We start from the raw sequence: 26,933 nt of genomic DNA on the forward strand, positions 1-26,933 counted from the left end.
AAATAAATAAATTTTAAAAATAAATAAATTTAAGGAATCAGTTGAGATATTTTTAATTCCATATCAATTAATTTTATTGAGTTTAATTTTAATAATTTCCATTTAAAACATTCTAATTCATTACAATTTTCTATCAACAGATTTGAAAAGTAGTAACCCCAAAAACAGTTATGAGAAGATGGCATTAATTCCTTCTCTGACTCATCAGAAATATAATTCTTTGAGCTGACTTATCTGTACAAATCTATACAAAGTATCAATTTTCATTTTAATATTTTCCCACAGCAGTTTCCACTTGCTCTCATAGGGCAATGTTCCCCTAGATCTAATGTGGCACTACAAAGGACTTGAACATCAAAGCCTGTAAACATGGACAAGATGGGTGAAATCAACATTAATGAAATATTTGTGCATTCAGGAATGATCAAACAGTGAAAAACACATCCTATTAAACACTGTGTTATTACATTTTTTTTTTCAAAAGAGAGCTTGTTCCTTAGGGAATATTCCAAGTTGATTTATATGTTACCACATGCTGATCAATACTTACATAATTAAGGTGATATCATTTTGAACACATGTGCATGTGTTCGAAATTATGTGCCCACTATGTCCAAGGCAATGTCTTATGCCTGTTAGAGAATGAAAAGTAATATATTTATCTGCCCCTGCTATCAGAACTTTCTACATGTATCAGGTTTCTATACTAATGGTTTCCTTGGGCATAAAAATTCTGTTACTAGAGCAGAGAGCACTCGTTTCTATTATATTAATCAGAGGAAGAATTGTTTTATCAAGTTTATAAATGATACTCTTATACAAGAGAAAAATTCAAATATTTTATTACCTCTCTTTGCAGTCCTTTGGGAACTCATTATTTATTTGAAAGCTTTGTGTTGTTATCCATTTAAAGAAATACATCTTTGAAAAAGAACACTTTTAAAAATAATGTGTACATCCATAGATAGTTTACCAGAAATACTTTCCTTTCTCCCAGACACTACTGCGGTTTTTAAAGCAAACAATAAAACAGAAATTCTCCATTATTAATAAGAAGAAACTTCCCAAAGCAATGACATTTTAGAGTGGAAGTAAGGAATAAATGGTCTCTCAAAGAGTGGGGGGATATGGAAATGTACATAACAATTCTGTTTTAGTACAAGCTCAAGTCAGTAAAAGATGGGTCTCCATTTACAATGTAAAATTTAAAAAAATTACCAAGATTAGTTACCTTTACAAATTATCCTAGGAGTTAATGGATTCATTGATGTTTTCTCAATAAGGTTCTTGATTATAGACACTATTTTTATAGTGAATCTTTTCCAAGATTAAAAATCCTTGATTTGGGGATTATTATTAATCAGCAGGAAAACAGTACCTTCTGAGAATGTATGCTGAGTCAGTTCTTTCAGTGGCTTGCCATTGAATGTTAGATTAAAGCAAGCTCCTTATTAAGACATAAAAAGCCCTGCATGATCTGGCCTTGATGTTCTTTCCTACTTTACATTGGGCCATCTAGTCTGTTGCTTTTCATGCACCAGACTCACTAGTTTTTGTTTTGTTTTGCTTTCTTGTTTGTTTTCAGTTCCTTCAGTAGTCCACCTCTTGCTTAGAATCTTCTACATCAGCTAACTTACTTTTTGAATACTGGCCACTTCTCTCCAACATTTTTGTCCTCTGGCAATTTTTAAATGGCTAGGTCTTTCTCCCCATTTAGGTTTCAGCTGAAATTTCACCACCTTCTTATCAGGACTTTCCTTTATAAATTTGTGTTTTCTTGTTTTACTGTTTAAATTTAGGCTGTAAATTCTAAAGATAAAATTTTACATTATTTCTAGTTTGTCACAATTGTATCTCCAGCACCTACCATTTGAAACACATTCAAGGCACAAAGTATGTATTTGTTGAATAAATTAATGTCATGAAGTATATCTTATAAGCAAAATCCACTGCAAATGTGAAGATAAGTTTCATAAAACATTAACATTGTATATTTTTAATGTATATAGTTCGCATATGTCTAATATAAACTTATTGTCCATTATTGGATGACATGTTTGATACCCAATTTTTCCTTAGTTGTATCTTATAGCTACAACATCTCCAAATTTCCTATTATATCCCATAATCCAAAGAGTTAAAATTCAAATAGACATCTTGTTGCTCTTTACATGAACATCTCTATTTAATATATCAATGCAATTACTAAATTTTCTGCGGAGAATAAAATATGAAAAGAATTTTAACGTATAGAGAACTTGGCTAATAGTCAATATAATTTTATGGCTGCTGAGTATGTGAATATGTGGTGCAATCCAAAAGAAAGATATTAACAAAATATATCTCCTACAACCAAGTCAAATAACTAATTAGCAACAATATATTATGTAGTAATTAATTTGATTTGGTATGTGTATTTTTTTCATTTGGAATTAGGGAATGCCAGCATAAAAACCAGACTGAAGTCCAATGTCTCTTCAATTTACAGCTTTCCTTTTCCTGTTTAGTTTATTTTTATAGCTACATTTTGTATTTTTTAAACCATTATGTACTTGAAGTTAGGGTTTAATAATGCTTATTTTGTTTTCTTGCATTTTTTGCATTTAATTTGCTCCTAGAAATGTTACGAGGAATTTTAATTTTCCTCGAGGCTATTATATATTGTAAAATGTATTATAATATAATTTAATTTGTTACTTTCTTTAAATATATGAACTCTGTAAGACCTACTTGGTGAAATGGAAAATATAGGTGTCATTTTTCCCCCTTTTCACTTGTCATCCTTGCACAAGGGCCATGCTTATTTTCTCTGTATGGTTCCAGTTTTAGTATGTGTGCTACTGAAGCAAGCACTTTCCCCTTTTTAGTCTCAGGTTAAAGTTTTTCCCAGAAACTTCAATTTTAAACACTTATGTCCCACCCAGTACTTTTTTTTTCTTCCCAAAGATTGATTATTGTACATTCAGCACTATATTCCTCACCCTGTCTTTAGAAGAGTCCTACCATCTGTGTGTTCCTTTCCAGAATATTTCCTCCAGGTTGACATCTCAATTTAGAATTTAGTTACGTGATTGAGCTTTCCTGTGAACCAGACTGTGATTGTGGTCATAAATTTCTTTTCTCTGGAAGGCTGCCTCTCAAATGTTCATCAGTTAGCAAGTAAAGCTAGTCAGTTCTATCTAGGTCATGTTCATTCACCCTGAAAGCAGTATTCTAGAGAGATAAAATGAATTTATACACACATGATAATTACCAAGTAAGCCTATATGAAGTTTTAAAAATAATTCTAAATTTCTCTTATTCTTTTATAATGCTTTGTAATATGTACAGTTTCCTTTTCATTTTTAAATTATTTCCTTTGCTTTCTATTTTTCCACATTACAATACTTGAAGATATATATGTATAGGAAGAAAAACAGCTTTAAGGAATTAAATGTGAACAATTCATCAAGTTCATTTTTTTCCTTGAAAAACTATCATGTCCATTCAATAAATTACTGTTTGCTTTTTGAGAAAACTCAAAACATCTTAGATAAGTTAAATATAGATAAATTAATGAAAACAAATATATTTTAAAGCCTTTATTTCGAAAATCTACTTCAGTTGCAGAACCCGATATATTTTTATTTAGTCTGGTATACTAAGTCCTTAATATGTTAACAACGTTTTGTTTATTATGCGTTTTTCCAGAATAAGAGGCAGAAAGGAAGCAAAGAATGAAAAGATCTGATTTTGTACAAACATAAGTTTTTAAAATGTTGGGCATATTTTTAAAAAATCAGATAATGTTAAAAAATGTTAATGTTTTATTTATTTTTGAGAGACAGACAGAGAATGCATGTGGGAAGGGCAGAGAGAGGGAGACACAGAATCTGAAGCAGACTCAAGGCTCTGAGCTGTCAGCACAGAGCCTGATGCAGGGCTCCAACTCAGGAACCGTGAGATCATGACCTAAGCCAAAGTCCGACGCTTAACCTACTGAGCCACCCAGGGGCCCCTAAAAATCACATAATGTTTTAAAACATACTAAAGCAATACAACCAGTAAGCAAGGACATAAAGCAGCTATAAAATAGCATTTCCCAGGATATTGTAAATATTATCTGAAACTTAGAATTCTGTAAATTAAGGAAAACATAGATTTTGTGATATGGCTAAGTAATATAAAATTAATGGAAGAAATTTAAGAAATCTACTTTGGGTAGAAAAAAATAATTGCTGGGAATATTTATAATACAGAAGGCTGAAGTATACAGTCTTACAAAAACATTTAGAAATGTAGGGAAAGGCACTGATGTTATATTTCACCTACATTATACATTTCTTCAGAACCAGCCCTGATTCTGATAATCAAGAATTGACTCTTAATTATAAATCCTATCATAGACACAGCAAATAGTAACTAGTTTTGATATGATGTTATGTAGTTAACTGGGTCACCCACTCACAGTCACTGTGTAGGTTAATTGGAAACAATCCAATGGTAATCCCATCGGTTTCCTGGTTTGCTATGAATGTCCAGGAAAACCTATTATCACATTCTAGAAAAGGGAAAGAGAGGTGAAATTTCTACAGGAGAATTATGATTCTCTGGGTCAGGAGCTGTGGGAGCCACTGTAAATCTGAAAGAGCCTTTTGTCATGGATCAGAAGCCAACAAAGGCCCTGGGCCAAACTTTGAGTACACAGAGATTCTGCTCCAGGAGTTGGGAGCAGAATGGGTCGCTCACAATGGCCACAGTGAACACCAGAATCTGGTCTACAGGATTGTAACTGTTGAACCTGCCAATTTGGCACTGTTATGCTCCGATATCAGAAAGAGAAAGCCCTTCCAACCTTCCTGGCCTTGCAAGACCCACTGCCCGCCAGCTTTGTTTCTTTCCTGCCTTGGTCTGGCAGTTGCAATGGAACACAGGTCTCCAAAGTGCTTCCTGTCTCTATGGAAACTGGCAAGCAGTACCAGACTGATGGCCATGCTCCATAGTGGCTGGGCAGAGGGTGGCACAGAAGGTGGATACCAGGTGTTATCCCTATAAGGCAAGCTGAATCCTGAAAGGATAGAGTCAAAGAAAAATAAATGATGTGGTAACCTAGGAAAACAGAAATACTTAAAGTTTTTCAGGACAAACCTAAGTGCTGGAATGAAATCACGAGAAAATTACTAGAGAATTCTAAATATTCATGGGAACAGAGGAACATTCCAAAAGTGGAAACATTTTGCACTTAGTTATCAGTCTTAATCTTTCCTCCAATTTCCTTTCTCACATGATAGAGCATTTATTGCACTTCTCTTGAGAATTTTAAGCTTGCATTAATAGCATTTGTGCTTTTCAATCCAATAGGCTTTAGTATGCAATATGTGTTTCAGTACACACAACTACTGAGCCACAACTTTCACATTAGAAGGTTATTTGTTTAGAATGCCTTCAGTAATTTAGTGGAAGTAATAGCATGCTGTGTGTGCATTTAGATATATTTTTAGACTCTAAGCAATAAGAATGATCTTGAACTTTCTAAGATTCAGGTTCTTTGTATAAATCTCAGACCTGTTGATTGAACAGAAGAGATGGAGTGGGGAGGGAGAGAAATACAAAGCTGGGAAGAGTTGAGGGAAAGACCTAAAGCATAGTAATGTGCCTTTGTATTTCAGTTAAAAATAAATTGCCTATTCCTGTCATTTCTTGTATTTCAGATCCTTTAGCATATTGTGTATCTACTGATCCATTTGGCCCTTCTGCTTTTCATAACCCAAATATGAGAACCTTAATATGAAACCAGTATTTTGCATTTCAAATGAGGTTCTGGGAGCACCTGGGTGACTCAATCGGTTAAGTGCCCAACTCTTGATCTCAGCTCAGGTGGCAATCTCCTGGTTTGTGGAATCGAGCCCCTCTCCAGTTCTGCACTGAAGGCATGGAGCCTGCTTAAGATTTTCTCTCTACCCCTCCCCTGTGCGTGCTCTCTGTCTCTCAAACTTTTTTTTATAAACTTAAAAATAAAATGCAGTTTTAGAGAGGACACAAAAATATTTAAAAACAAGCCAAAACATTATGCATGCCATTTGATTCAGATGCCGATAACTCTACTTAATTAAATGATTTTGTAGGCTTCACTGACAGTTTTCATTAAGTATAAATATTTTCTAAAATGAAGGATCAAAATAGGTGACATTGCTTATCTCATGAGAAGTTCATGCTTTCCTATTGAAAAACTGTATCTTAAATTCTCTTCACATCTTGTTTTTATTTGTTCTCCTTCACTGTTGTTAAAGCTGGTTCTTCCTTTGAGAAAGTTGTGCTCATTTTCAGGAAGAAAAATAATGAGGGTCCTCAGTTCCTGTTAAATAGCCCACAAAATTTGATCATTTACCCTGAAAAATCACTGACTGTAACTCACTCCCTCTCAGATGTGCAGAGACTCAACCTCTGCCTGTCTGTCTAGATATATCTCAGGTGATTATTGCTCTTGGTAAGTAAGCACTCATGCACAATGTGCACTGATCCACTGTTGTGGCCCACATTTAATCTTTAGCGCAGGGAGAGAGATGGAGAAAACCATTGCCTTCACTCATCATCCATTCAAGAGATAGCAAGGCTTGAATGATGCCGTTTTTGGAAGCAGAGCCGTGTTTTGGGATCAGTGTTCAAACATGCATCTTTGCCTGTCTGCTCTCTTTCAACAATACTGCTGGCTTCAAAGATCTCCCTTTGCTGCTTTGCCTCTCCACCGTAATGGCACATCACAGCCTGTCAGCAAGGTCCAGGTGGCCATTAACTTAGAATTTGCTTCTTTATGTACTATTGACAGTGTGCTAGGTTCTTGGTGGTCAGTCAATGAAAGCATTCTTGAAATGTGTGAAGCAAGGACAGCCCGTAACTAACTGAGGTCAACTGAGGCCAACAAGAGTCAAGACTCAGTTCATTTGATTTTGAGTTTGGTAATTCCTAATCTAGACAGGGAAAGGTTTGAACCGTTTTTCTCTAAGTACGTGAGAAATGGAAACATGGAAGGAATAATGGCAGCTTCTCTGTCTGCTATTTAAAGACAGGGTCAAAAGAGCCATCTTTGCAGGCTATTGAATAATTGCTCTTCATTAAAGTGTCTTTCACAGCAATAAATTAGCAAATTGTTTCCATTTAACTACTGAAACTAACCTAAATGGTTTTCAATCACTGATACTGGTTAGAAATAAACTTGGCAGACTATGAAGAGTATTAGTTCAACAGAATAGAGGAAAAAAGATCATTTAAGGGACTTTTATTGAATACCTGTGGGTGGGAGGAAAAAAGGCCTCTTGGAAAATGATGTGAGGATAAAGGGGGGAAAAGACTGAAGATACTCAGAATTCGAAGAAAAGAACTTCAAAAATGAACTGTATTACATTAGAAAGAGTTCATTGGTTTTCAGAAAGAAATAAAAACTTTATTTATGCTATATATGTATGCAATACTCCCAACAAGAGACATCAAAGGTAGCTTTTCCAGTGGTGTTCTATAAATGTTTAACACCTGGCTCGGTGGGAAAAAACACTGACTTGAGTTGTTTGCCAATTTCCATAGTGAAAAGATTCTCAGTGTGGTCCATTTCCAGCTACCAAGGCATGTCATTTAGCAAAAGAGAGAAGAGTTGACTCTCCTGAGCTGTTATGACTCAGCTCTAGCATATCACAACTTTTACTTGAATTTCAAGTGTTCCTTCAATTATTTAAAATAGATGTAAAAGGGGACACATGGATGGCTCAGTGGATTGAACATATGACTCTTGATGTCAGCTCTGGTCATGATCTCACGGTCTTGGGATCGACCCCCATATCAGGCTCTCTGCTGGGCATGGGGCCTGCTTCAGATTTTCTCTTGAGATTTTCTATCCCTCTGCCACTCTTCCCCACTTGTGTGTTCTCTCTCTCTTTCTCTCAAATAAAAATTAATGAAAAAAAAAAGATATAAAAGTTCTACATGCAGCTTTGAATTGTTTGACTCCAAACTCTATGCTTGTTTTATAAGTTAGTCAGAATTAAGTTCACTTTATTTTCAAAGCATTTTTTTGGTCAAGCACATGAGGTTTGAAGACAAAGTGCAAGAGTTCAAAACCTAGCTGCTGTGCTTTCTAGCTGTGTGGCTGTGGGCACATTATTTAAACTCTCTTTGCATCAGTTCCCACATCTTCAAGGCAGAGATAACAACAAGGTTGGCATGAAACGTAAATCACGAATAAAAGAAATGCACTTAGAATAGTGCCTAGAATATTGTGAAGGCTCAGATAAGCTTAGCTTTATTTTTCTTATATTAACCATTGGCTTAGTGCTTGTGGAGGATGAGATGATAGAGGGAAGGGTACTGTTAAAATGGATGTTGATGCAAGGGAACTTGGACCAGGAAGGGAAGGTAAAATATTTCCATTTCAGAGGTCTGTCTACCTAAAAGGGCTTAGTTAGGGCTTATTATACTTCATATTCAAGAAAAGTTATTATATTTTATGCTTTTCCCCTTCTGGAGCATAAATTTGGCACGGTCTGTCTTTTTATGTTTCACTTTGGGGGCTGACAATGGTATTAGATGTGTCTGTTCTAGACCACAATCTGTTATATCTTATGTACACTCCTCGTGATTTTCAATTAGAACTTCATAAAAACTGTCTTAAGATATTCTACTAATAAGGGTTTTGAAATTTAAATTTTCCATATATATATATTTTTTCTTGGTGAAGAATCAGTCTCTCCTTCTGCCCCTCTATTTTGACCATGAACAAATGCTACAGACTTGAGTTATTCTGGTCATTCTACTGTCACAAGTTCCCCTACAAATGCCAGCCTCTACCCTGCAAAGATGCTTCATTTTGGACAATGAGCACCCACTAGGAGTTCCAACTCACAATACAGAATGTTAAGCAATGCAGTTGATTCAAAGATAAGGAAGACAACCTCATCACCTGCCCTTTAATTAGCCTGGGAACAAGTAAAGGAGACTGATATTTATGCAAATAATGAAAGGGAATAAATACAAGGAGGGGAGGAGGAAAATGAAGGACATTAGCTGCCTGGAAAAATAGAAAAATAGCCAGCTTCTACAATTCTAAATTGGAAGTTTGTTTCCTTTAAAGATGATCATAAACTTGTTTGATAAGAATAACTCCTCTGAAATCTAGGATGGTGCTGAGCTCGGCCAGAGAAAGGATAATTTTACAGTAAGGCCCCAAATGGTATGACCAAAGCATCTCACAAATTCTCACAGATAGGAAAAAAATAACGAGTTATATACCACACCTACACTGCCTTCTCCCTTGCTATCACACCCTCTCCCAAAGTTTCTGAACTCTGCAGTCTCCTTAGCAAGTTTCTCTTCCTCTGCATCTTTCAGATGTTGATTCATACAAGGCAAGGCATGTAGTAGGTCCTCCAAAATATTTGTCTGATGATTGCATTGCAAATGAATCCTTAATTTGGTAACACACTAATTTTTCTAATTGGGAAAATTGTTAACTTCTTTGGAAAGACTCTCTGAAATGGGATTAAATGACAAACGTGAGCCACAAGGAGTTAAAAGAGAAAAGTAGCAGTTAAACTGATGCTCTCTCCAGGTTATAACCAGAAGTAAAAGGCAATTCAAAGCTTGAGAAGAAGTTTGACTGCCTACAAAACTGGCTTTTGAATTGATTTTGGAAACCACATATCCTAAGGGTATTTAAGATTAGTAGATTCTCCACATGAGTTTGCTCTCTATTGGGAAAAACTAAATTATTTGACTGCAGGGATTTTAGGCTGCAGGTCCCAGGGAACAGAAGTCATAATACTTTAAAGTCAGAATCTACGTGGGGAGAAGATGGAGGGAAGCTGTCCTAATCTCCTACCTGAAAGGACAGGTGTAGGTATACTAGTGTATATACAGTACCTGGCATGTAGAAGACCCTAACAATTATTACTTTCTGTCTTCTATAGGCCAGTAAGGAAAGATTTGCTAAGGAAATTATTGTCCAAAGTAAGTTTTGAATAGGATAGGATATTTAAGAGCACTTGCTATTGACATCCTCTGTTATTTGATTTTAATGTTATAACTGAAATTTATGAGGGCATAGCTCGGCTAGGTATGGAATTGGAAATTTCATTGTCAAAGGGTTTACTCATTTATTTTGTTGTTGTTGTCTAATTCACACTTAAGCAAATAGTGACAAAGTTACTATGGCTCAGCAGCCCTTGTGGAAAAATAAGAATAAAATTCTCAACTTTCAGAACAAACTCCAAATGGTTCATTGACTTTGTTTCACCATGGAAAATCACTTAACCTCCCAGTGTCAGTTTACCCATCTGTGAAATGAGAAGGATAAGATTTTCTTATGGGGATGTTTTGAAAATTATTTTGCAAATGTAGTGGATGAAATTATTGCAAGCATCACTGCTCTTTTTCCACTTCTTTAAAGAAGCAGACGATATTATTTATGTACCAGTTGATAGTCAAATTGTTATCTGGGGTGAACTGTGTATTCTTATTAGCAGCTGTGTGCTTTTTACTACTTAAAGAATCCCACCTCCCCCAGCTTGTTCAATTTATGTGTTACATCAATGCCTGAGAATTTGAGAAAAATATCTTAAAATCATTCTGAGCTTCATATTTATGAGCTGCTCATCTGATAACTCTGGTAATTATTCCTTCTTTCTGTTTTAGCTCATGTTTTCTCTTATGTGGTTTTCGCCTCACCTCACTTCACAAGATTGATAGTTCTCCACGTTTCCCTGCTAGAGGTCACCTCTGAGCTGAAGGCAAAACACATCCCACTCTGGCTCCTGTTGACTTTTAAGTCAACTATCAAAGAATTTATTCCAGACATCTCCTAACCTCAATTTAAAAACTCCACCCTAAAGATTACAGGGAGATATCCTGGGGAGTTGCCATAGTGACTCTAAGAGGTTGGCATTGAGAAGACAAAGCTACTGATATCAGATTTTATACTTGATAGGCTTAATTATATAACATGGTCATGAACCTCTGTGCTTGTGTCACTTAGGTCTGGAAAGAAATTTTCCCCTTCAGGCTCTTCTGTCTCTTACGGTGCCAATCAACAGGCTTCTTGGTAATAAGATCCTTTATGCCAATAGCTCCAGCATAACCTCAAGTGGTGCTTGTAGTAATGATAGAATCATTACAAAACGAAAGAAGAAAAGAGAAATATATTTCATGGGTGTGATTAAGTCATCATAATGTTCTTGCATATGTAAATTATCCTTGACTTAATGAACTACCTTGCTAACATAATAGTATTTTAACCTGGCTCTGGAAAGTCATCTTCTACCCATGTTGATAATTGTTACTGGATTTGGCAGAGCTCATCTCCAGATCATCTTACTAGAGTGAAATTTATGTATTATGTTTCCATGTGCATGAGTTTTGTTTTAACTATTAGAAGTGTTCTTACTAAGTAAAGTTATTATATGAATTATCTTAATAAATTAGTATGATACTTAGGAAGATAGAAAACTTGATTATATTCTACTGATCTGATTTGACAAGGGTCATTTGAAATATGTTTTTTTTTCTTGATTATAAAAGAAATATATTCATTGGGGAAATCAGGAAACAAGAAAAAGGAACAAAGGGTCATTTGAAATACAGGTTTTTTTCTTGATTATAAAAGAAATATATATTCATTGGGGAAATCAGAAAACAAGAAAAAGGAACAAAGGAGAATATTATCACTTCTCCTAAGTTAATCCCTTTAAGATTTTGATGGATATTCCACAAGATGAACACTTCTTGAAAAATACTTACATTGTTTTCCCCAACACATTTTGTGTTTCTAAAAACAGCTGCATCTACAAGAAGCTCTGATAAAATAGGATTCTTTTTTTTTTTATGTTATCAGAAATTGAATCTAAAGTTCCAGTATCCATATTTCATAGACTTGATTCAGGATTATAAAAGCTACCAGGGAAGTGTCTTATGTGTTTCATCTCCTGCATTAGAGAGTTCAATTCAGCCAAAATTATTCCAGTGCCTTATCTTCAAAGATGACTAGAACCATTCCATATTATTAATGCAAGGCCAAAGGAAATTAATGACAATCATGTTACTATTTGCATATAAATCTTCATGTGTGCCTAGGAAGAAAAGAAGGTTTTCTGGAACATATAAGGGAATATGAAGGAGTCTTGTCCTCTAATTAAGGACTTTCAATTATTTTTTTCCTGTCTTTTTGTAATATATAGTTATGTTGTTGTTTGGTTGGTTTAAATTTTATTTGGAGTAAGAAGCCCAACATAGTTCTTGGGAAGTTAATCATTTTATAACTCTCATTTAATCAACATTTTCTTTAATCCCCTTTTAGGCAGCCAAGGGCAGTTTCCACTAACACAGAATGTAACGGTTGTTGAAGGTGGAACTGCGATTTTGACCTGCAGGGTTGATCAAAATGATAACACCTCCCTCCAGTGGTCAAATCCAGCTCAACAGACTCTGTACTTTGATGACAAGAAAGGTGAATACATTTTCTTTTAAATGTTTTAATCATATTCTGAAATAGCCTAATTATAATGAATTTATTTTTCTAAGATGATTCAAATTATTCGTTTTGATTACAAAACTGCCGCCGCTTGTATTTAAACATGTTAAATATTAAATACTTTAGTTTGCAAGTCATAAACACTAAAGATAACCTATGTCAACTTTTTAATAAAATAAACAGTTACAGTTCTATTTCAAAAATCATTTTATGCCTTCTCTTAACCATTATATTCTCTCTAGATATCATATTCCTTCATTCTTGTAATTGCCTTCTGTATAGATTAAATGCTTTTTCCTCACTCTAGGTAATATATTTTTTTTAATTAACCTTAGTTTAATATATTTACAAGATGCTGTATGATTTTGGAAAGTTTTGTGACATTATTCTTATGAATGGGCTTGAAAGTAAGAATTGTAGAAACCATTCCCATAATAAATTTAAGTATCTGCATGTTTCAAAATAAACTGAAATTAAAAAGCTATATTTACTTCAAGTTGAGTTAGACTTCATTAATTAACTGGGCTCCTAATTGGATGATAGGTTTTGATTAAACTTTTTTGGAAAGTAATGAAATTCATAATATTTAATTCAAGCAAACAACTAAAATTATACACTGAATTTCCAAGCCTTCATCCATTATTATAAACGCTGGGGTGACGTCGGGGGGAAACGAGTTCATGAACTATAACAAAAATAAGGAGCTGTTGCTTTAGATTATTTAAATTATATAGAATATAAATATCTATATATCAGCTCTTCAACATGGTCTTAATATCTGGATTTCTTATGAATCTGTGTAGACAACAGTAAGAAAATTTGAAATCAGCTCCATTTTAATGATTAAAGTGTAGTCAAATTAGTCCAATAAATGTGCCCATTCCCCCAAGATAGAAATTCACTATGTTTTTTACCTCACTGTAGTTTTTCTCTTTGATGTACTCCAAATTTAAAATGAAAATTTTAATTATTTTCAACTTTAATATATAATGAAAGATTGGCTAAAAATCGAATTTATTGACTCAATTTTTTTTTGAGGTTTCCTTTGTAAAAGGCATTAGAGTTAGTGAACAAACAGATAAAATATCTGCCCTTATAGGGACGTACGGTCCAGTAGGGGACAGACAATAAACACGTGAACAAAATATATTTTAGAGTACATTGTTAGGGGACAAGTATTCTCTATCTTGATAGATACATAGATGCATAGAGACATTATAGCTATCTACAGAGAGAGAAGGACAGAGACAGAGAGACAGAGAGAGTTGGAGAGTGAGAGAGGAAGAGTGAGACTAAAAAAAACTGGCTCGAGTGATTGTGGAGGCTAGCAAGCCTGAAATATGCAAGGCAGGCCAGCAGACTGGAGACCAGGGAAGAGTCAATATTGCAGCTCAAGTCTTAAGGCAGTCTGGAGGAAAAAACCCCTTCTTCCAGGGACTCACATGTTTCCTCTTAAGGGTTCAACTGATTGAACAAGACAACATTATGCAGGATAATCTGCTTTACTCAAAGTGTACTGACTTCAATGTAATCTCATCTAAATATACCTTCACAGCAATATCCAGATTGGCATTTGACCAAATATCTGGGTACTGTGGTCTAATTAATTAGTTGTCACATAAAGTTAAGTATCACAGAAGGTCAGGCTAGCATTTCTATAGAAGTATATTACTTAGAAAGAGTTTTTATTTATTGTTTTATTTTGCTATTTAAAAGACAAATGCAGCAGATATCACTAAAGGCCATATTTTCATAGGAGCACAAGGAAGGGGCTAAATGTCTCACAGTCATGTGAGATTTAAAGTTAATATTGTCATTTAAAGATTGTGAGTTAAATATTGACCAGACTTAAAGCCAATGTGTTGACTCCATATTTATATTTCTCATGTTTTGATTAAGTGTTTGATGTGAAATCATTCATGTTTAACAGGGACTTGTAGAAGTAGACATTTCTTTTGTTTTTTTGTTTGTTTGTTTTGTTTTGTTTTGGTACTTTAAGAATATTTTAGAGAGTCTGAAAATGAATTTTAAAGCCTTCATCTGCTAAACACTCACTATAGCAGTATTAATACAATTTTAATTCCTATTAATATTATTGATTATTTAATGCTTCTTATTAAGGACTCTTTTATCCCATTTAGAAGTTTTTAACAGATTTTATGAGATTATATCTCTTTGCAATTTGATAAATATGAGAAATATCTAATGCGATAGTTTAAAGCTTAAAGAAAGTATATTATTCAAGAGTAAAAATTTGATTTTGTGAATTAATTATTTTACAATTTCATAAATAAAACCACAAAAAGTAGCTTGTATCTCAAGTATATTCAGTCGGAATGAAAGTTGTATAAGTGAAAATGAAGCTTAAAGACTTTTGATTTCACTGGTTCTTAGTAAAAAATATGTCTAAGTTTTATCATGCTAATATTATGTAAGCTTTATATTTGGTTTTAAATCTACTAGTGCTTTTGGTGTAGTGATGGCACATCTCCTTGAAAAAAATGTGTCAGTGTTTACTTTTCTTTCTTCCTTTATGGTGTTTGGAGGAATTTGTGATTGCTGTTTAAAACCAGTGATCTCTGTTGCTTTTCAAAGAATGAAGTCACGTTGGTTAAAAAAGAAAATATAGGGGCGCCTGGGTGGCGCAGTCGGTTAAGCGTCCGACTTCAGCCAGGTCACGATCTCGCGGTCGGGGAGCTCGAGCCCCGCGTCGGGCTCTGGGCTGATGGCTCAGAGCCTGGAGCCTGTTTCCGAGTCTGTGACTCCCTCTCTCTCTGCCCCTACCCCGTTCATGCTCTGTCTCTCTCTCTCCCAAAAATAAACAAACGTTGAAAAAAAATTTTTTTTAAAAAGAAAATAAATAAGAATCACACAGAGATTCAACAAACTCTTTTTGCTTTTAATATTAGTTGCTTGCAAGTATTTGTAAATAAGTATTTAAACATATATGCCCAAATATAAGGTGACATCAATTTTAAGAAAAATCTCTTGTTTTCTCAATGGTATAAAGCAAGAGAAAATGTTTTGGGGGCCACAGTCCTTTAAAGATAATCATGGAACAATGAAATATATACTTAAAAGTATTTAATTTGTTGATCTGATTATATGTGCATATTTAAACTAAAAGAAAAACCTATATTCATTTAAGGACATTGCTTTTCCATCCTGGCATTTAAGGAAATCATCTTACTTAGCAGTGTTTTTTCAAAGTGTAGGATGTTATCAATGAGAAATTTGTCCCAAGAAACAACTATGATTTTTTATGACACCAGAACAATTTTTTGTTGTTCATTCATCCTGCAGAAGTATAATAATGACCTCCACGATGTACCAACATATTGTCCTGCTTTTTAAGGAGATTTTTGAGAGGCATGTTTACAGTGACATCTACAGTGGTGAGGTCAAATCCTCAGGCACAAAAACAAAATCTATACAAAATGTCTTTGCTTCCTCTTACAGTGATTCTATAAGTTATCCTTTATAGAACATCTAAAACCAGAATTGATTCAGGGTATTTCAAGCTAATGTGTTAGGATCTTGTTGAAAAAAAAAAAAAAAAAGAGCTTGTAATACAAGAAATGCAAAGACTTAGAAACAAGGCAGCCCCTCTTTCCTGAGGGATAATTATGGTGAGAAAAAATCCATCATGTTATATATGGGATATATAGCAACATATTCCTGCATCTTATTGCCATAAAATCGCAATATCTGATCATATGAGTTGTTGTAATGTGAACTTGCTTTATTTTATTTTTTTCTTTACCAATTGCTATGATAGCTTAGAGTCATGTTGAAAAAAGCCTCCGTGTGTGTATGTGTGTGAATGTAGTATAGCCAGTTTCTAGTTTTGATATTAGATTGTTTCTAATTCTCTCTATTATGGTTTTAAAAATCTGTTGCAACAGAATAACAGAAAGTTGTGCATAAAATACCCTTTCATGAATGGCAGTCTAACGTGTGTTCCCTCACAAGTCATTGGTTCAGTTCCTTTGTGATGTCTCAGTGGAAGGGATCTTTGACAGTGATGCCCATCAAATGCAAGAGTTTGAAAATGAAAGCATTTTTTGACGATGCCAAATCACGGTTTGTCCCACATCATCTTTTTGTTCACATTTACCCGCCTCACTTCAGTCCTAAAGCTTATCTTGAGCAAACAAACATGCTACATTGTGCCAGAGCCTAAGTACAGAAGCTGAGCATGGGTTAGCATGACTGGAGTAACACACACATGCTGTGCAAGTGACAACTGCTCAGGAGAACAATAGAAAAAATGAGTGATTGTCTGTGTCTCTGATTGCACCACCTTTTGCAGGTGGCTGCTACTGTTACATAAAGGCTCCCTCCTTAATTCTGTGCTTATTTCTGTCTCATATTATGTTGCCTATTGTTTTCAGGAGCTTTCAAAACAGAAGTTTTGAAGGGTATACAGTATCACAGTGTTTTAACTGTGTCTCAGGTGCTTTTAAAATGCAGCTGAGGGGCGCCTGGGTGGCGCAGTCGGTTAAGCGGCCGACTTCAGCCAGGTCACGATCTCGCAGTCCGTTAGTTCGAGCCCCGCGTCAGGCTCTGGGCTGATGGCTCAGAGCCTGGACCCTGTTTCTGATTCTGTGTCTCCCTCTCTCTCTGCCCCTCCCCCGTTCATGCTCTGTCTCTCTCTGTCCCAAAAATAAATAAACGTTGAAAAAAATTTTTTTTTAAATAAAAAATAAAAAAAATAAAAAAATAAAATAAATAAAAAAATAAAAAAAATAAAAAAATAAAAATAAATAAAAATTAAAAAAATAAAATGCAGCTGAGGTTGGGGCGCCTGAATGCTCAGTTGGTTAAGCCCTGACTGATTCCTGCTCAGGTCACGATCTCACCATTGGTGGGATGGAGCACTGCATTGAGCCCCGCATAGGGCTCTGCGCTGAGAGTGCAGAGCCTGTTTGGGATTCTCTCTCTCTCTCCCCTTCCCCTGCTCTCTCTCTCTTTCTCTCTGTCTCTCAAAATAAACTTTAAGAAATGCAGCTGAAGTTGAAAAGCTTTGGGTTTAAGCAAGTAAATTTTCACAAAAGTTCTGTATCCCTAAACTTAGGTTTTTGTACTGACATAGGTTATTGAGAAGAAGGGAGAAAAGGAAAGAGGGCAAGTGGCCCAGAAGAATGGAACAAGTGCTTCTCACTGACATTGTCACTGCTGCTATGAGCCCCAAAACATGTTCCGAGAAGTTTTTCATGCTACCTGAAGACACAGGTCTGGAAGGGTCCTTCCAGCCTATGAGGGTTGAACAAAGAACTCAGGATGGCAGCCCATTGGCCCAGTTCAAACTGGGAAACCTTTCTTGTTTACTTGGAATTATTAGCTAAAGAAAAACACGCTGTTAGTGGACAGTTGTTGGTCAGCTAAAGGAGAATTAAGCTGAAGCCCGTTCCTGGTAGTCTCTGTAAGGGAGGTTAAACGTAAATATTCAGGAATCTCTTCTCAGATGGAGATAGGTGTGTGTGTGGCGGGGGGGGGGGGGGGGGGGGGGGCGGAATTGGCTAAGGTGAAACTAATATCATAAGATTTCTCATTCAGGTAAAATAAGGGGGAAAGCAGTGAATTCAGCAATAAAAACTCGGGCTTTTGCCACCTTGCACACATTTAATATGATCAGTAGCCTCCTCATTTACAAGCGGAGAACTAAGGATCAAACTCTCAAGGAAAATTGTCCACAGACATTCAGCAAATGATGGGTAGTGAAGACATTTGAATCCAGGTATGACCTCTGTGTCAGTTTTCACCAGAATGCCCCTGAGAACAAAGGCACCTGGCACCCGGTCGGGTTAAGTATAACACAAGTGGCCTCTACCATTGATATTGGCAGCTGCCTTTTAGTTAAAGAGCAGGAGTTCCTTTCAAAATGTTGAAGACACACATAGAGTAAGACAGAGGGATAAATTATAGTCAGCACTGCCCAAGAGAAATTTCCATAACAAGGAGAATGTTCTATATCTTTGCAGAACAAAATTCTGTAGCCAGCAGCCACATGTGAATATTTAAATTTAAGTTAAATAAAAATTAAATAAAATCAAAATTTAGTTTCTCAGTCACACTAGCCACATTTCAAGTACTCAACAGGCATGTGTGGCTAGTGGTTACTATTTTGAAAAGCACAGTCCTAGATGTTGATTCACTCTTTAGATGCCATAATAGACCTCATGCAATTCCAGCCTCAGCTAGTAGAATATGTATTTTCCAACGGAGACAACCCTAGGTCATTGTGAAAATGTATTGAATATTAAATAAACAAATTTTTGCTGTGTAAGTTGCATAGCTTTAATGGGAACATTGCATCAGACACAGGAGTCAGATCTGGCTTCTAATCTTGCTTCTGACCCCAATTAGCAGAGTAATAAAAGGGGTTCATCGATACGTGACCAAATCAGATGTTCCAGTGTTTGGATCAGAACTGCATTTTAAACAATTTCCCTGTCTACTTTCTGTGTATCTGAACACCAAAAATCATTAACCTATGAAGTAAATATTTCATTACAATTCCATTTCATTTCTGCATAGTTGCTATATGAAGCCTTTTTTCTATAACACTTAAGAACCTGCAGATCTAAATAGAAAATAAAACTCAATAGGATGTTTTACAGGTTCTAATGGGTCAGAGTGACCGAGACTAGACATAGCTCATTCATTCACTTGCTATGTATGTCCTTCGTCTCTTTCTTTTTGCACAAATCTTACCACATCTGTTATTAATAGTAGGTAAGCATTTGGAATAGAGTGGGTATAAGGAGACAGAGAGAATAGGGAGTGTTGTTCATTGACACACCACAGGAATGCTGTGTGGCATTTGGCAATGGAAATGAAAAAATCAATTAGATCATTGCGTCTGTTTCTCTGCAGGTGTGGGGGGAAAAAAACAATTGAAGTACTACAATCTGATCACTTAATGCTCAGGAAAAAACACTTCAATTCCTTCCTATTATTGACAAAAAATACCTTGGACAAACATCTCCAGGGGTGCTTAGTGTATGCATTAAACAGACATATCTGTATGTGCTTGTATTTGTTTTATATAAAAATGTAAAATACACAACTTTTTGTGATATTTCTCTTCACAGTAACTTTGCTTTTTTTCAATTATGTTTGAATGATTCTCAAATATTTCCTGAAGGAAATTTCATAACTAAAGGAATGAAAATAAAATTTTACTAACGGCATAACCAAAAATCACTGGTGTTAATTATCTAATTATTCTGCCGATAATTTTACATTAATATTGGGGGCAGTGGGAGAGAAAGAACATGAATAAGGTGTCTTAGAACAAGGAGTGATAAGGAGAAGAAAAATGAAATGAACCTCAAATGAAAGCACAAGATTTCCTGGCTCCATGCCAACCAGTACCACCTGACAGTGTCTATACCCACGACTGGTTTCCATCAATGTGACAGACTTTAAAATATTAAAAATTAACTCAATAACGCAGTTATTGAAGTGGCCAACATTACCCTTCTTTTTGCTTTCTTAAAATATTTTTTTTCAAATAATATGTATAAGTTACAATAAAGACATGGAATTAATGATGACAACTTAAAGGTACACAATACAAATTTTTAAAAAATCTTTAGGTTTACATTTTCTCACTGTATTCACAACAACCCTGTACAGTGGGCAGTCCCGTTTTATGTACAAGGTCCCATTTTATATATGCAGACTTGAATAACTTGAGTAGTAAATGACAAGACAATGATGAGCCTGAGTTTTCTTGGGATGAGCATAATTCACTTTATGCTGGATCATTCTGGTAAGGACTTCATTTTATTGTGGTTTTTTTTTTTCTTAATTTCCTGTGGAAATTATCATTTCTTTTAGGTCTTTACTCCCAAGTCAACTTCTTCTTTTTTTTTTTTTAATTTTTTAATGTTTGTTTATTTTTGAGAGAGAGAGAGAGGCAGGCTGCAAGCAGGGGGAGGAGCAGAGAGAGAGGAAGACACAGAATCGGAAGCAGGCTCCAGGTTCTGAGATGTCAGCACAGATCCCGCCGTGGGGCTCGAAACCACGAACTGTGAGATCATGACCTGAGCCGAAGTTGGTCACTTAACCGACTGAGCCACCCAGGCGCACCCCCCCACCCCCCACCAAATCACCTTCTTATTAGTAGATCTCCTGAGCACACTTTATTTCATATTTCAACTCCATCATACCACAGTCATTTCATATGCATTAGCAGATTTTCTAGCAAATGCATGCATATTAAATGAATATGAACCAAGTTACTATCAAAAAAAATTATAGTGGAGGTAATAAAGAATGAGCACACTATTTACAGATAGGTATAGGCATATGTAAAGGAACTGGTCAAGATAATACAGCACCCAGGAGCTAGCAATGGTAAGAAACCAGCCTACCGTTGGGCCTGAAAGGGTGATGAAAAAGCAAAAGCTATGATTGTGAGAGGAAGCTTCTGATTAAAAGCTATAACTGGTTTGGAAGGGTGGCCTATAGAAATATGTCAGTTGATCTCTGTTTCTTCCAACCTTCTGATACCTTGACAATGCTTTCCATGGTCTGAGCCCAAATGGAATCCATAAGTCAAGGGATCCTGGGTAGTTTACTCTCTCAGAGCAAAGAGCAGGAAAAGAAACACATATATCTGGAAGGATATGCAGGAAGTAACCATCGCTACTTATCATGCACAAAGTTCTTCTTACCCAGTTTTTAGTAAAGACAATTTCTATGGAAAACTTTGCATCACTTTATACTCACAACTACCTTGAATAGAATTATTTCTTTTGGGGAGAAATAAGTAACAGTATTGTTTCCAAAACATATTAATTTTTCAATGTTATATTCCTCAAATTTAATATATATATTAAACTCTGTGCTAATAGATATTTGTAAAGAAACAATTTCCTTTCACTTAATCTGCTAATGACAATGCCATTATTGGAAATTTTCATTAAGCATAAGCAAAATCTTCAGTTGTACATAATATACTTTTTTAATTTGTTTACTCTAGTGTAGTTTAAGTCCAGCAATTTCAAGAGAAACATAGATAACCACATACACTATAAATTTTACTGGTATAGGGTAGATTAAGTTATAATAGCATCAACATTTGTAACTTGGACATTCAAAAGCATATATGTATGCCTGAATGCTTTCAGGAAATGTTAATTCTTGGATATTTTGGAATTCAGCATACTTTCCATAATAGATATTATATTTTAGAGAAAACTAGGTTTTACTAATGTTACTACTTTTTTATAATGCTTTTAATTTTAAAATAAAAGTGAAATATAATACAAATAAATTAGGTAGTTGTAGGTCTCTGAGATTGAGCAAATTCCTGAACTAAGTGCTCTTAGTTAACGTACATTGCACTAACATTTTTTTAGCAAACCCTACAGAGAGAAGAATATTCAAAATATTTTATTCTAACTTCTGGTGATTAGCTTGTGTGTTTATCCAACCATTCATTCAATAAATATTTGCTAACTAAAGTGTGATAAGTACTATGCCTGGTTGTTTATAGTTATTGTAGCTCATTGATTTTTTAGTAGTCCTTTCCATGTTGAATAAGAGCTACTCAAAAGAAAGCTTGTCTTGGTTAAAGTTAGATTCCCTTTATCTTCTAATTATATATGTTTCTTGGAACATATTTTATAAGTATATTAATATATTAGTAAGATATATAGAGTCAGTACGTAGTCAGGATTTATTAAAATGATCATAAACCACCTGAGGAATACCACTTTTTATGATGATGGCAGTAGAAGTGGGATGATGGCTAGAGTCAGGTTAGGTGGATAGTCACCACCATTGTGTCATCTGTTTCCATCTGTTTCCATCTCCCAAAGCAATTTAAAAAATGCAAACAATGACCAACCAGGTTTTGGGGAAATGCTTTGGTATCTTTTGTGGTATTTCAGATCCTCAATTTGGGGAATTAATAGTTATCAAAGAAAGGAGGTTTTCACTAAGTAAGTGCCCTTATTCTATAAATGTCTAAGCAGATTTAATACTTAAAAAATTTCCAAGTCACAATTTCAGTTCTATTCTGTGAAACACCGTGATGTCCCAGGAGTTATACTGGGCGTTGGAACTACGAACGTAATACAATACGTAATACAATATGGATTTTGACTTCAAGTAGCAAGTTGTCATGTACCATCTATATATAGAGATGGTGGATGATGTAGGGGGAAAGTATTGGGTCAAGCATTCCACAGGTAGATAAATACAATTCTACTTATTTCATAGTAAGCCTCATCATTGAGGAGGTGAAATTCCAAAATAATTGGTAAATATGTCCTCCATGAGCCTAGGGAAAAATCATTTCACTTGAAATACACATGACTGAAAATATACTATTTGGATAAAATGAATTTATTTAAAGAAACAGTTGTAAATAAACTATTATGTATTATTTGTCAAATATGTGAAGTAATGGTATACTGCACAGAGAACTAATTTCCTGGTGACATACTGATATGGTCTCTGTGTTGAACAGCCTTTGAATCAGGATCTGATTCACAGACCATGGAAAATGTAAGATGTAAGATATCCTAACATTTTTTAAGTAAGTTTCAAAATAACATTGACATTATAATACTTAGTAAGTACAAGAAAATCACAACAGTATCAATATATACTGTCCATAGTGTATAAATTTAATTGTTTGCACAATTACATAATTTTGGCTTATGCCAATATAATTCTATTTAGGTAAAACATAGTGTTAAAAGTTTTACTATTTAGGAGCACCTGGGTGGCTCAGTCGATTAAGCATCCAACTTTGATTCAGGTCATAATCTCACGGTTTGTAGGTTCAAGCCCCATATTGGTCTCTCTGCTGTCAGCACAGAGCCCACTTTGGATTCTCCATCCCCCTCTCTCTCTGCCTGTCCCCCACTTCCTCTCCCTCTCTAAAAATGAATAAACATTAAAAAAAAGTTTTACTATTTGATTTTTAGTGTTTTTGCCTATTCTATGGTTTTCTTAATAATTTACGACAGACTTTAAGACAGTAATATCCCCACCTGTGATGAATCTACATTGTAGAAATGGTGCTAATTATTTTTTTTTTAGTTTGAGACTGATGAAAATTTAGCCCTAGAACAAATGTAAAGATTATTGTACTCAAAAACATAGTCAACTGCATTTGTCTCTCCTAGTTTCAAAATCCCAGTAGAGAGAAATGGATTGGTTCGGCTAACATTAGGTCCTTCCACTGTGCTTTGCAGTGTAACTAGGGCTGGGGCAAGCAATTACTATAATTTACATCTACATTCAGTAAATCTCACATTTGATAGGTTCAGTGTGTGGAATCTATGTATAATATTCTTCTCTCTTGAAAGAATCACTTTTTATGAAAAGAACTTCAACATAAAGTACAGAACAAATAAGGAAACTCTATTTCAAATATTACTATTTGGATGCCCCTAATTAGAATAGCCTCTTTTTAATCCCACTGAGATTTTTAATGTGTGTGTGTGTGTGTGTGTGTGTGTGTGTGTGTGTAATTCTTTTTGGTAGGCCCCACGCTGGGCATGGACCCTGACACAAGGCTCAAACTCAGGACCCTATAATCAAGACCTGAGTTGAGATCAAGAGTTCGAAGCTTAATCGACTGAGCCACTCAGGGACTCCCCCAGTGAGCTTTTTATAAGTAAACTTGGGAGTATTGATCTAAGTACCAAAAAGTAAGACATAAAAACAAACACAGCCATTCAGTAATGGTGATGCTAATTTAAAAACTATTAGATTATTGGTTTTTTGGTGGAGTCTTTAGGATTTTCTATATATAGTATCATGTCATATACAAATAGTGACACTTTTACTTTTTTGGTACCAGTATTTATGTTTTTTTTATTTCTTTCTCTGATGTGATTGCTGCTGCTAAGAGGTTCAATACTATGTTGAATACAAGTAGTAAGAGTGGACATCCTTGTCTTATTACTGATCTTAGAGAAAAACGTCTGAGTTTTTTATCATTGAGTATGATGTTAGTTGTGGATTTTTCATATATGGCCTTTATTATGTTGAAGTACATTCCATCTAAACCTACTTTGTTGAGAGCTTTTACCATGAATGAATATTGTACTTTGTCAAATGTTTTTTCTACATCTACTAAGATGATCATATGGTTCTTATGCTTTTTCTTATTAATGTGATATATCACATTGGTTGATATGCAAATATTGAACCACACTTGCATCCCTGGAATAAATCCCCCTTGATCGTGGTGAATGATTTTCTTAATGTATTATGGGATTTGTTTGCTAATATTTTGTTGAGGATTTTTGCATCTATGTTTATCAGAGATATTGGCCTGTAGTTTTCTTTTTTTGTTGTTGTTGTCTTTGTCTGGCTTAGGTATCAGGGTAGTGCCAGCCTCATAGAATAAATTTGGAAGCTTTCCTTCTTTTTTTATTTGTTAGAATAGTTTGAGAAGAATAAGCATTAACTCTTCTTTAAATATTTGGTAGAATTCACCTGTGAAGCCATCTGGTCCTGGACTTCACTTTGTTGGAAGTTTTTTGATTACTGATTCAATTTCATTACTAGTAACTGGCCTCTTCAAATTATCCATTTCTTCTTTATTCAGTTTTGGAAGGTTATATGTTTCTAGGAATTTATCAATTTCTTCTAAGTTGTCAAGTGTATTGTGGTTTAAAATGTTAAGGAATATGATCTACTTTTCAAGTTATTCATTTGTGCTTTTTGTAATTAATTTTGGATATTTCCCATATTTATAAAAACCAAGTGTTTTTCCTCCATCATACCTCTTCAGGTAACATTTCTCCACGATCAAAAAGAATAATACAATTTAGAAATAGCTATTAAAATAATAAAGATTTTAATGTATTGTTTTATACTGTGTGAGCATGAAGAGTTATAAATTAGTATAGGCACTCAATTTTCCTTAGTTTATTATTTCTTCAGTCCCAGCAGACTCTCGTGAGCAATCTTTGGAAATAGCAGTAAATGAGCATTTTGCAGCACTGTGAAGTGTAGGAGGCAGTGTTATTTTAGTGCCAAAGTGTGGGTGTTTGTCAGAATTAAGTCTCCTGGTTTTACGCCTATCTATATTGAGACTAGACTGAAGTGAGTAGACTAAAGTACAAATGGAAAATGGGAAGGAGAAATGCTGAATGATTGGTCTACATGTTCTGTAGTATTCACATTTATGTTTTAGAAAGAATGGTAGTAGTATATATCAAGACAGACTTTCTTCTGTTGGACTTTCAAAGCCCCTTCAAATACATGTAGCCAACCTTTCTTCTGATGCTGAAAATTGCATGCCACGAGATGGGATAGCCTATTTCCTAATAGTGGATTATGATAAAAATATCTCCCAGGGACCAATAACTATGCTTTTCTATGGAACTGACCATTGTTTATTCTTTTTTCTTTTTTTTTTTTTTGTATCTTAAAATCCTAGCTCATGAACTTTTGCAAACATGATAGAAGTTGGTTGGTTGAAGTTTATAGGCTTGATAGTCAAGGAAGCCAAGTTTAAATCCCAGTTGCATCATGGATTTGTGTGTGATCATGAACCAACCTTGACCAATTATGTAAACCAATTTCAGTTCCAGCCTAAATGCCTCTAGAGGCCAATGTGTTGTGGAGGACCACCTGCTGCTATGTCCAAATTTGCAGGCTGGAACTCTTCTTAGAGATTTTTGACATGTTGGAAAATCAAATGCTGCAGCAACAACAACAAAAATCTGCCGTTGAAATCTTAAGCAATTTCATTTTAACAGGAATTTGAGATTGTAAATACTATACTCTCTTTAGACTGGAAGTGGCTGTGGATGGGTAAATACCGAAAAAAAGCCTTTTCATAAAACAAAAATGTATTTAAATGATGATATCCAGCCTCATTTTTTCCTGGGTGCTACGACTATGTTGAAGATGAAATATGGAGGCTGAGTTGCTACTGTAAAGGCTTTGGGAAAAGGGACCTACATTAGGGAAAGAAAACTTTGGAAGAAAAGAAGAGTTCTCTCTCCTTCCTGCCTCACTTTATTTTATGTTGAGTGTAAGCTCTAAGGTGTAAGATATTAACAAAGAGATGTGGGGCTCTCCCACCTGCACAACTGCCACTGAGTTTATGTGACAAAGAGTGGCAAAAAGTCACAATGGAAGCCATTTCTTGTATCTCAATTCTGGCAGCTACTTTAATGACTTTTTTGTCCCCTTCTACATAGTGACTAGATATCTAGTAAGTCAAAATGTACATTTGTATTTTGTTTATTACCTCCTCACTAAATACTCTCACTGGTTCTAAGAGTATTTGAACTCCTTTTAGGTTTCTCATTATACAACCCTGAATTGTCTACAAATAATTGTGATTCTGCTTTAAAATGGCCATAGCTCTACTTTTGTCTTTTGTTTCCTGCTTTATCACGAGCTCGGTATACATTTTTTTTTTTAAACAGAGGAAAAAAAAAGTTTAATATTT

At 34.9% G+C, this 26,933-nt stretch overlaps 1 protein-coding gene and 1 non-coding gene across 4 annotated transcripts in view; one reads left to right on the forward strand and one right to left on the reverse strand.

Moving 5' to 3' along the window:
- The window catches only part of CADM2 (cell adhesion molecule 2), a 1,070,151-nt gene that overhangs the window by 788,848 nt on the left and 254,370 nt on the right, over window positions 1-26,933 (forward strand). For all 3 annotated transcript variants that reach the window (XM_043593883.1, XM_043593885.1, XM_043593884.1), the window contains one exon: window positions 12,314-12,463. In XM_043593883.1, the coding sequence (XP_043449818.1) occupies window positions 12,314-12,463 (150 nt within the window). The remainder of the gene's footprint in view (window positions 1-12,313; window positions 12,464-26,933) is intronic.
- LOC122492451 lies at window positions 2,746-2,853 on the reverse strand. The gene has a single exon (XR_006299638.1). It is a non-coding gene; the product is annotated as a U6 spliceosomal RNA (small nuclear RNA).

Source organism: Prionailurus bengalensis, chromosome C2 (assembly GCF_016509475.1).
Source record: "Prionailurus bengalensis isolate Pbe53 chromosome C2, Fcat_Pben_1.1_paternal_pri, whole genome shotgun sequence".
NCBI classification, from domain to species: domain Eukaryota; kingdom Metazoa; phylum Chordata; class Mammalia; order Carnivora; family Felidae; genus Prionailurus; species Prionailurus bengalensis.